This window comes from Tupaia chinensis, unplaced genomic scaffold (assembly GCF_000334495.1).
Source record: "Tupaia chinensis unplaced genomic scaffold, TupChi_1.0 Scaffold000634_1, whole genome shotgun sequence".
Classification (NCBI taxonomy): Eukaryota; Metazoa; Chordata; class Mammalia; order Scandentia; family Tupaiidae; genus Tupaia; species Tupaia belangeri.
This window is the reverse complement of record NW_006160154.1, coordinates 3,619,774-3,631,752: the sequence shown is the minus strand read 5'-3', so window position 1 is coordinate 3,631,752 and position 11,979 is coordinate 3,619,774. Positions and strand designations below refer to the sequence as shown.

At 40.3% G+C, this 11,979-nt stretch overlaps 1 protein-coding gene across 1 annotated transcript in view; it reads left to right on the top strand.

Moving 5' to 3' along the window:
• Window positions 1-2,095, top strand: part of MIPEP (mitochondrial intermediate peptidase) — a 187,687-nt gene extending 185,592 nt beyond the window's left edge. The window contains exon 19 of the mRNA XM_006159527.3: window positions 1,841-2,095. Within this exon, the coding sequence (XP_006159589.1) occupies window positions 1,841-1,938 (98 nt within the window). The 3' untranslated portion in view covers window positions 1,939-2,095. The remainder of the gene's footprint in view (window positions 1-1,840) is intronic.
• Window positions 2,096-11,979: the final 9,884 nt, after the last annotated feature.

Sequence of the window (11,979 nt, the reverse complement as noted above, 5' to 3'; positions counted from 1 at the left end):
TCCCTACCTCAAAAACCACAAGATACTGTGTTTCATTTTTCTTTCTTTTTTTGAGAGAGATTTTTGCTATAGGGTACTTCTTCTTGCCAGAGAGACAGGGAGACAGAAAGTGAGAAATCACACACACACACACACACACACACGCACACACACGCACACACACACACACACACACACCCTGCCAGGGGAATGGCCACACCGCAGTCCCTTCTGCTCCATTTGCCTCTCAAGATTTTGGGCATGCATGCACAGGTGCCCAGATGAATTTCAAGCCACTGAGTCCAGGACTCAAAGTGTGGTTAACCATGTGGGAATCCAGCGCCTTAACCACTAAGACACCTGTTGACCCCATGTTTTGTTTTTCTAAATCCTTCATAATTTTAGCTCTTACAATTATGTGCATGGCTATATCAAATTAGTTTCTATGTATGATAAGAGGTAGAAGTCAAGGTTAGTGGGTTTTTCCCCATATGGACATCTAATTCCATACAGTTTATTTTTACTGATTGGGTCCTCATAACCCTCATATTGTCACTTATCCTGATTGTCTCTGTTTGCTCATGACCTACCCTCATCCTTTACACACAGCAAATGATTCATGCATGTTGGCTGAAATGTAATACACTAAAGATTTAGAAAATAGCAGAGGATTTTGGAAATCTTTTATTGGCTTAATATTAAAAGTAGTTTCACAAGATCCGCCACCCAAATCAAATGTCAGTGTATAGAATCTGTTCAACCCTTGAATTAGTATTTCCTGCCAAGAATATAGGTTAAAGCAACAAGGCTGAGCACTTGAATTTTGTCTTTGATGTTGGAGGGAAGTAAGGAGATCAATTCAGCTTTTCACTGAATTCTTAATATATTCTGGACACAGTACCTCATTGCTTTCCATTAATACTACACTTTTTTTTTAATCTTTATAGCAACCTTATATATTAGATGAGGACACTTGCATAATAGATTTCAAGTGACTTCTGCATTATAAATTAGTAACTTGAAAAGCTAAGAATTATCTTAAGACAGGGAAATCTTGAGGAACCAGTTTCTGATACAAGCTTTCTGAAAAAACAAACAAACAAACCAAAAAAAAAAAAACAAACACTTGATTGATTTTGAACTGTATAGAACTTGATAATGAAACTTGGTAAGTAATTAAACTTACATTCTGAATCATCTCACAGCCCAATTATTAAAGAAGACACAGTTTTCTTTTTTTTTCTTTGACCCCAGTAACTAAAGAAGACACAGTTTTCTTTTTTTTTCTTTCTTTTTTTCTTTCTTTTAAGAGAGATTTTTGCTATAGCATGCGTGTGCTCACCAGAGAGAAAAAGAGAGATACGAGGAGACAGAAAGTGAGAGATCATCCCCTGGGGGGGATGGCCATGCCACTCCCTTCTCCTCCATTCTTCTTTTGGGATCTTGGCCACACACGCGTGTGCCTGGCATGAGTTTTAAGCCACTGGATCTGGTACTCAGACCACAGTCAACTACATGGGAGTCCAGTGACTCAACCATTATGCCATCTGCTGGTCCTGAAAACACAATTTTCTAATCTCACTCCAAGTATCAATATATGGCAATATATATAGAAATAAAACCTCTTGGGAAATGTATTTGGGCCTTAATCTCTAGAAAATAAAAGTACACTAAAATCACAGATAGCTTGAGGGGTCACATACTCGCCATGATTTAATGAAATGTCCTCATTGTCAGGTTATAGAATAAAAATATTACTTCAGAAGCCTGAATGTTCTCCTAATATATAGATTTGAGTCTGTCTCTGCCCCTCCTTATTGCCTACCGGTAGTTGTGGTGGCTAACCCTTCTTTTGTTGCAGGTATGCTTCAGAAGCACCCTTCCATCGATGACTTTGTCAGTGCTCTCGTTTCTGACTTGGATCTGGACTTCGAAACTTTCCTCATGGATTCTGAGTAATGGAAATACCCTGAATCTTTTAAATCAGGGTCATGTAGATATCAACTTTTTTATAAGAGCTACAGCTATGAAAATACATTTTTTATTTCAGTGTTCACTTCTGTAATAACTTCTACAAATCCTTAAATGGATAGAATAAAGAATTTGTTTGAATGATGCTGGTTTTTATCCTGTTTGTCAAGTTGGTGAACATATAGGAAATGCTCAGTGACCTGACAGTCAAAGGCAAGGATTGGAGTGGTGTTGGTAATAGGAAGGGCCCATGTACCCAGGGAGGAGTACTATTTCTGTGTCCCACCCTATTTATTCACAGTATATACGCTAAAGTAAGGAGGCTCTTATCCTGGCAATCTTGCAATATCAGCTGCCAACTCCATTCTGGGAAATGGACCTGGAAGAATGGACATCAACCTACCAATCAGTTGTAGGTAAATCTGCAGAGGTGCTTGCACCCAGGTGTACCAACAGGGACAAACTCCTGTATCTTTGTCCGTCCCTTTCCAGTTCCAGTTAAGTAAGAAAAAAAAAATCAATTCAGCGTTTATATACCAACATCCTTCAGAAAACAGACAGGGATAAGGCCAGACAGCGGCACAGCAGTAGTGTGACATTCTGCAGTGCTGGACCCATATGGCAAGGTCCCAGGTTTGAGTCCTGGGGCCTTGTGCACTCTGGGCCTATGCTCATGATCTGGGCTGGGTAAGGCTTGGGGTGGGCTGGGGCATTGCGTTGGGATGCTGTCTCTACCTTGTGGAAGAAGTAAATAAACTCTATGTGTGAATATGAATGTGTTTGTGGTTATATATGAGTGTATGTTCATAGAGTGAGAGAGAGAAAGCACAGGGAAATGTTTCTGGAAGATGTTGAAAAATTTCAACTTTGGAAATTATCTTTCTTTTAAATAATTATTTAATTTTATTTGTTTATTTTTAAAAATTATTATGGGGCATGTGCACTCGCCAGAGAGAGAGAAAGAAAGTGAGAAAGCAAGCCTCCAGGTCTGGAACTTGAACATAGTTTTCCATATGGGAGTCCAGTACCCCAACTACTATGTCACCTGCTGACCCTTAAGAATTATTTTTAAAAGATACTATGACACGGGAACCAGCAGTTAGCGTAATGGCTATGTCGCTGGACTCCCACGTAGTCAACCGCGGTTCGCGTCCCAGCCCCGGTGGCTTAAAACTCACGCCGGGCGCGTGTGCGTGCGTACCCAAGATCCCGAGAGGAGAATGGAGGAGAAGGGATTGCGGCATGACCATCTCCCCTGGGGGGTGATTTCTCGCTTTCTGTCTCTCTGTCTCTCTCTGTCTGTCTGGCAAGCGCACGCGCCCTATAGCAAAAAAAAAACTCTCAAAAAAAAATTAAAAAAAAAAAAGATACTATGACACTATAAAAAAACCTCTCTTGGGGGGCGGAGGGCGGCAAGTGGCATGGTGGTTAAAGGCGCTGGACTCCCACATGGCCAACCACGGTTCAAATCTTAGACCTGGTGGCTTGCTTTCTCACTTCCTCTCTCTCTCTCTGATCAAACTGGAAAATAATAATGATAATAATAAATAAAGTTAAATAAAATAATTAAAATTCAAGGCTTAGACCTGGTGGCTTGCTTTCTCACTTCCTCTCTCTCTCTCTGATCAAACTGGAAAATAATAATGATAATAATAAATAAAGTTAAATAAAATAATTAAAAAACAAAAACAAAACCTCTTTTGGGGCCAGTAAGTGATATGGTAGTTGCAGCACTGGACCCCCACATAACCGATCACAGTTTGAGTCTCAGACCTGATGGTTCACTTTCTCAAATTTTCTCTCTTTTCCTCTTTCTCCCTGGTGAGTGTACATGCCCTATAGCAAATTAAATAATAATGACAATAAATAAAATTAGTAATTCTTAAAAAAAAAAGATCCATACTTAATAAAAAGAAAGAAAAATCTCTCTCATATTCATGGTGAGATTTGAGAGAACACAGCACCTATGACACTGATAGGTGTGAAGAAAGAAGGAGAAATAAAAAGACAGGATAAACCAAAGAGGAAAATAAGTAGAATAAAAAAGCAATGCAGAAAATGTCCTGTGTTTACAGTGACTTAAAACATTATCAAAAGCAGAAAAAAAGCAAAATTGTCAAACACAAACTTGAGAACTATCTCTCTCAGAATGTAGGCTAAAGAGTTATGATGAGAGCCAAGAACAGGAAAGCAGAGTAGAAACCTATGTCCTCTGAGATACAGAATTCCTGAGGACAAAGCCAGGAAATACGGAATAAAAGTAATAACCAGAAATAAATTCACCAGTGCTCAAAACAGTGACTAGCATTTGATAGGTGCTCTAGTGAATAAGTGCTACTTAATGAATTTAAGAAATGTTTTTGAGCCAAAAAGAACAAAATGCATGTGCAATTTAAAAGGGAATTCTTGATGGTGGCACAACAGTGTGAATGTCCTTAATGCCACTAAACTATACTCTTAAAAACAGTTACAGTGGAGCCACCCACTGGCACGGTGGTAACACAGTGCTCTGTGATGCTGGATCCCATGGGAAGGTCAGGAGTCCCAGGGCCTCCCTGTACACACCAAGTGCGTACACACATGCCCACGATCTCATCTGGTTGAGGCTGGAGGGTGGATCGTGGCACAATGATCCTTTTGGGCTTGTTTCTCTCTCTCTCTTTCACACATGCCCTATAGTAAAAATAAAATAAAATAACAGGTTTACTTATACAGGAACAAAAATTATTAGTGATCTCAGATCACAGTTATTCATTACTAATAAAAACTAAAAGACAATGAAAAAAGTTTTGGGAAGCAAAGACTGAGATGCAAAATGGCAATCTCAGACATGTGAAGAGTCAGAAAACATCTCAGCTTTGTTCCCATCTTTAAAAATGCTAAAAGAATAAGTAATTCTGACCAAGAGTTAAAGGAAATCTCTAAGGAACTTCTAAGAATGTGAAGGGGTCATTGCCTTTTCACAATAACAGCTGGATAAATCATAATAGCAAATTATTTTATTATGAATGTTTTTCCTTATGATGGGAGTAAACCTATAAGCACAGAAATTCCTCTGGGAAAAATTCCTTCCTATACTTAACAGTTTACTACCAGCTTTCAAAAATCCAATGTAGGGGGACTAGCAGTTAGTGTAATGGCTATGTCGCTGGACTCACATGTAGTCAACCGCGGTTTGAGTCCCAGACCCGGTGGCTTAAACTCACGCTGGGCACGTGTGCATGCGTGCCCAAGATCCCAAGAGGAGAATGGAGGAGAAGGGATTGTGGAATGGCCTCCCCCCACACCCCCAGGGGATGATTTCTCACTTTCTTTCTCTCTGTCTCTGTCTTTCTGGCAAGCACACACGCCCTTTGTTTTTGGGAAAAAAACACCCCCCTTAAAAAAAACCCCTAAAAAAAAAAAAAAAAAAAAAAAAAAAAGCCAATGTAAAGTACTTCTGAATATGTCAACACTAAAAACAATCTAGAAAAAGAACTGCAGAATAATGAATAAAATGTTGATGATTATCTTTAGGTATTAGGATTTTGGCCTTTTATTTTTCTTCCGGTTTCTATCTTCTATTTCCAATTTTCAAAAAGTAGGCAATACTATTTTTAATAATCATTTAACATTTTGGCCTTTTATTTTTCTTCCGATTTCTATCTTCTATTTCCAATTTTCAAAAAGTAGGCAATACTATTTTTAATAATCATTTAACATTTTGGCCTTTTATTTTTCTTCCGATTTCTATCTTCTATTTCCAATTTTCAAAAAGTAGGCAATACTATTTTTAATAATCATTTAACATTTAAAAGTTTAATAATTACAGCAGATCTAAATTTAAAATGCTTCTCTAACTGTGAAACATGCTTGTCTGATGCTATCTCCAAGTCATTCGGGGAACAAATGGTACACTCAAAAATTTTTATTAATACCTACTTTGGTTTGAATGTGTCCCCCAAGTTCATGTAATAGAAACTTAATTCTAAAAGATAGGACCTTTTAAAAAATATGTATTAATATTCTAAAAATTTTTAGTTTGCTATAGGGTGCATGTGCTCACCAGGCAGAGAGAGAAAGAGGAAAAAGTAGGAAGTCACCTCCCACCCTAGGGGTGATGGCCACACCACAATCCCTTCTCCTTCATTCTCTTCTTGGGATTTTGAACACGCACGCACACATGTCTAATGTGATTTTCAAGCCGCCAAGTCCAGACTCAGACCACCCAATCAGCTCTGTGGGATCCAGCCTGCTTAACCTCCATTTCACCTGCTAGCCCCAAGATAGAACTTTTAAGACATTGTTAGGTTCCGAAGGCTGAATCTGGTGAACTAAATAACACCGTTATCACAGGAGTGGATTCCTGATAAAAGCATGAGTTTGAGCAGTCGTCCTCACTCTTTCACAGGTATTCTCTCACCCATCTGCCTTCTACCATGGGATGATGTAGCGAGAAGGCCCTCACTAGATGCAAACCCTTGATTTGGGAATTCTCAGCCTCAGGAACCATGAGCCAATACATTTCTTTCTTTTTTTTTTTTTTTTTTCATTTCCTGAGAAAGAGAGTGAAAGGAAGAGACAGTATTTTTGTTTGTGTTTTTTTAATGATAACATATACATGAGCACGAAAGACAAGCACCTTTGACAAAATCTTGTCACTTTCTAGTCTTTCCTCAGCCTTCCAGCTCCACAGAATCCTGAGTGCACTTATTACATGTGCCCAACACGTTTTCCAGTCTATCCAGGGATCCAAACCCAGAGTCAACCACATGAATCTCACACTTGGAGGTAAACTGTGCCACTGCTGTGCCACAGCAGCTGAGTCAAGATAGATCTTTTTGGCAGGGTCTCACTGAGTGTTGTAGTCCTTCTGCCTAGCCTTTCAATTAGAATCATGGGAGTGTGCAGCCATACCTAGTGTGTTCAGGTTGGCTCAGGAACCAAATCTGGATCTGGCATGTGACTTGTAGCTTCTTAAGTGGTGGAGCTATTTGTGTGTCACCACAGCTGACAATGCCAGACATGTTCTGTTATAGCAGCGCAAAAAAGGCTTAGGACAGAAATTTTGTACCAAGAAAGAGGCTGTTATATAATACCTGAAAATGTGGAAGTGGTTCAGAACTGGGCAGTAGGTAGAGGCTGGAGGAACTTGAAGGCTCAGGCTGGAAAGACTAGATTGTTATGAGTAGAGTGTAAATGGCAGTTTTGGTGGGGCTTAGAAGATAGGAGCTGCAGAGGAAGTTAAACCTTAGCGATTATTGATGTGGTCATTATCAGAATGTTGGTAGAAATATAGACAAATAAAAGCCATGCTAATAAGATCTCTGATGAAAATGAGAAACTAGATACTGGACACTGGGCCAAAGGAAGGCCATCATTGTTATACAGTTGCAAAGTAGTTGGCTGATTTGTGTCCATACCCAAGGGCTTTATGGAAGGTAGAATTTAAGACCAATAAACTAAGCTATCCCAGTGTATTTAAGCAAAATACAGCCATGCATGGCTTAATGACCTTGTAAGAAATTAGGTAGTTTTGTCATTGTGAGAGCATCCACTATTAGCGTATCTATTCATGCAACCAACTAGTTGTTGTGACCAACTACTTAGTAGCCAGTCACATAAGCAGCTAGCTGGCCATCTTATCAACTATTTAAACAGCTAGGCACATAGCTAAGTAGCTCATCAGTTGGCTACCTACTCACCTAGCCAGCTAACTAGTCACTCAACCAACTAACTAGTCGTCTGACCAGTTAACTAGTCACTCAACCAACTAGCTGTCTGACCAGCTAACTAGTTCCTCAAGCTGACTGACTAGTTGCCTAACCAGCTAACTAAATATTTAACTAGCTAGTCAAATGAATAACTAGTTGCTTGACCGGTTAACTAGTCATCTATCCAACTAACTAGCTTTCTAACCAGCTAATTAGCTCTTAACCAGCTAGTCAAAACAGTTAACTAGTTGTCTGACCAGTTAACTAGTCATGCAGCCAACTAGTTGTTGTGATCAACTACTTAGTAGCCAGTCAGCTGCCTTCACAACACTCCGACTCATGACTCACTTTCACATCATCTAACAAATAACAATTCTTGAATCATTTAAACCACCCAGAGCTAGCAGTAAATTCAACATTGTAGTTGTGTCCAGCCTTTTTCAACATCACAAAGATTTTTACATTAGCCGTGACTGTCATGGTGCTGAGATGGAGAAATTTCTATGTCTGATCTTCAATCCAGATTGAAGGGCCCTTCTCAAATTTTTCTGTTCTGTTACCTTCAATGCTACAGATCCTTTAGCAGTTTCCATCGCTTTGTTATTGTTCTTCAAGATCATAGCTCTGGAAGAATGAGACTTCCTCCAGAGGAGTAACTGGCAAGGAGTAACCTTCACTGATTTTCTACCTTTACGGTCCTTGATTTTCACTTCATTTCCAAACCAGTGAATTGATTTGGTCACTTACTAGAATCACTAATGGTGGATTTTATACATGTAGGGATATATGGTGAACAAAATCACATGAGATGAAATCAAGCACAAGAGAAAATGATGAGATCAAGAGATGTAAACGTAAGTTGTAGGAGGCTACTGCTGGTATGATGTGGCATCCTGTTTTAGACTAAATTTTCAATTATGTTTTAGTGAGTGGAAGTACACACTGTAAAAAATGATGAAAAATGTAGTATAGGCCTACCTATATACTGATTGATGGTGCTATCCCATAGACCAAGGCCACATGGGAGGCCCATGCTTGATTCCTAGCCAACCTAAAAGTGGGGCATGGCGACAAATGCTAGTATTCTTAGCTACTTGGAAGGCTGAGATAGGATTTCAATCCCATAGCAGGCCAGGTGGCTTTTTTGCACACCTATAGTCCCACCTACTTCAGAGGCGGAAACAGGAAGATCATAACATAGTAAGACCCTAACTTACCGTACACAATTACATGTGCTATACTTTAATACAACTGGAAGTAAAGTAGGTTTTTTTATATCGGCATCACCACAAACATAATGAGCAGTACATTGCACTGCAGAGTATGACTCCTACAATATCACTCATGATAGGAGTTTTTCAGCTCCATTACAATCTCATGGGTCATCACTATATATGTTCACCACTGAAACATGTGGTGCATAACTGTATTGAAAAAGTTACATGGTTACTTTTAGCCGCATAAAGTAAGATGTGAGAAGAGAGAAATAAGGGACCAGCAGTTAGCGTAATGGCTATGTCGCTGGACTCCCATGTAGTCAACTGCGGTTCGAGTCCTGGACCCGGTGGCTTAAACTCACGCCGGGTGTGTGTGCATGCGTGCCCAAGATCCCGAGAGGAGAATGGAGGAGAAGGGATTGCCATGTGGCCATCCCCCCTGGGGGGTGATTTCTCACTTTGTATGTCTCTTTCTCTCTTTCTGGTGATCACACGCACCCTATAGCAAAATCCTCTCCAAAAAAAAAGGAAAAAAAAAAAAAGAGAGAAATAACATAAAGATGAAATTTATAATTTAAAAGTAAGCAGAGGGAAAGACTTGAAGAATCCACAGCATAGCCACATAAAGAGTGAAAAACATCCTGGGAACCAGCAGTTAGCGTAATGGCTATGTCGCTGGACTCCCACGTAGTTGACTGCGGTTCGTGTCCCGGACCCGGTGGCTTAAAACTCACGCCGGGCGCGTGTGCATGCGTGCGTGCCCAAGATCCCGAGAGGAGAATGGAGGAGAAGGGATTGCGGCGTGACCATCCCCCCTGGGGGGTGATTTCTCGCTTTCTGTCTCTCTATCTCTCTCTGTCTGTCTGGCGAGCGCACGCGCCCTACAGTGAAAATCTCTCAAAAAAAAATAAATAAATAAAAAGAGTGAAAAACATCCTTAGGAAAACAAATCAAAGGAGTTACCAAGTGACTGTTTAAAAAAATTATGGCTATATAAGGAATTCAGGTGGTATTCAAGACATGAGAGGAAGACTCAAAGGCATTTCAGAGATCTTGGAAGCTGCTCTGTCCATGACAGGCCCAAAGCAGGGGCCATAAGGTGTCCAAATAGATACCCACAGGACCTTAGCTTTAATACCACGAACTGCTCCAACTCTGTTTTCCATTTTCTGGGAGAGTGCTACTTGGCCACCACAGCTGTGGCTCAAGTGGCTTGCATGTGGTCTCTTGCACTTCTACTTTCTGCCGTGGGATGACTCAGTAAGAAAGCCCTCACCAGATGTGGCCCCTTGATTATAGACTTCCCAGCCTCCAGAACTATGAGCCAAATTTCATTACTATAAATTACCCAGTCTCTGGTATTCTATCATAGCGGCAAAAGGCCACTGAGGTTTAGCCTAATGTGGTCAAATCAAATTGAGATAAAATACTAATAACCATAGTGTTGGACATTTTTTAGCATTCATTAGTTCACAAAGAACTTTCTCCTACAGTTATCTGATGTGATGCTTGTTACCTTGAGAGATCACAAATTGTGTTGTAACTGTGTTACTAGTGAGATAGACAGATTTGGTGACTTGTCCAGCATTACAGTACTGGTCACTGGAAGAGACAGGACTTTAGCCAGCTACCTTGGCTCTTCATCACTTCCCCTTGCACTTCATTCAGGCCCTCAGGAGATGTATGCTTGTGCAGGTTTCTAGGTGTGCATTTAGACACTAAGCATAGAGTGGTGAGTGGCCGTATGCCCAACAGAGGCCATAAGGCATTATGTAGTTCACCTCTTGCTGTTTGAGGAAGCCAGTGCCTGGGGGCAGATAGAAGATGAAGTAGAAACCCTAGAGAGGGTTTACTTGTTCCTCTTTCTTGTAGTTGGTACTTACCTTACCTGTTGCATTGAACCTGTTCATTATACGTTTGTCTGATAAGGCATGGAGCAAGTCTTATTCATTGTCATTTTCTTTTTTTTCAAGTTGTGTTATCAGATATCAGACCTCCAGGATATTCTGAACATAGTCATGAGAGTCAGAAGGAGTGAAAGAAGTTAACAGAGGAATATTGTATAGACAGGCTTGGACCACAGAAGGAATTTGGAGCCTGATTGTCTTAGACCAAGACTCTCTAGGGAGTTTTTTAAAAGACATACTTATCATTAAAAATAACTGAGAATTTTGGAAATTTTTCCTTCTACTCCCATCACTGCTTTAAGAAGCTTCCCCCTCATCAAAGACACATGTGATGGTTAATTCTCTGCATGGACTCCACTGCACCACAGGGTGCCCAGTTTAAAAATTGTTGCTGGGTGTGTCTGTGAGGGAAGGTATTTCAGCATGAAATTGACTTTTGACTCAGAGGGTTCAGTAAAGCAGATGGCTCTCCCTGATGTGGGTGGGCCTCATTCAATGTTTTGAAGGCCTTGACCAAACAAAAGGTGGAGGAAGATTTCTTGGCTGCCTGCTGAGCTGGGGCTACTGTCTTCTGCTGCTGATGAACTGGTGTTTACCCCGCTGACTAGCCTGGTTCTCAAGCCCTTGGACTCACACTGGAATTGCATCACTAGTTTTCCTGGGTCTCCAGCTTGCAAAAGGCAAAGCGTGGGATTTCTCAGCCTGCATAATCACATGAGCCAATTCTTCATAATAAATCTCTTCCTCTGTATAATTATCCTATTGGTCCTCCATCTCTGGAGACCCCTGACTAATACAACCCTGAAGAAATGTGGGTTGTTTTCTAGAATTTTTATAGAAGAATGAATCAAGGAAACCCAGACCAAACCAGCCCTGGCAAAGAAATCCTGGGCAAAGTTGTAATATTTACAGTAGAATCTGTGTATAAACCTTTCCTTGACCTTTTTCTGTTGTGGCTGACTTACATTCCAATGTATTTTCCATACGTAGTTTGGGGGAAATGCATTGCACGCTAGCAGGGAACTCTGTAGCAGGCCCAAATCTCTGACTCAAATATAAATTACACGTTAATCTATCAACTTTCATCAGGAGGAGGGAGGCCTCGGGAAGCAAACACCATGAAAACTTGGGGAAAATTTGTTTTCAGAGCTTTTAACTTGGGCTCAACACTAAGTACAAAGTTACCATTTCCTTTTTTTTTTTTTTTTTTTT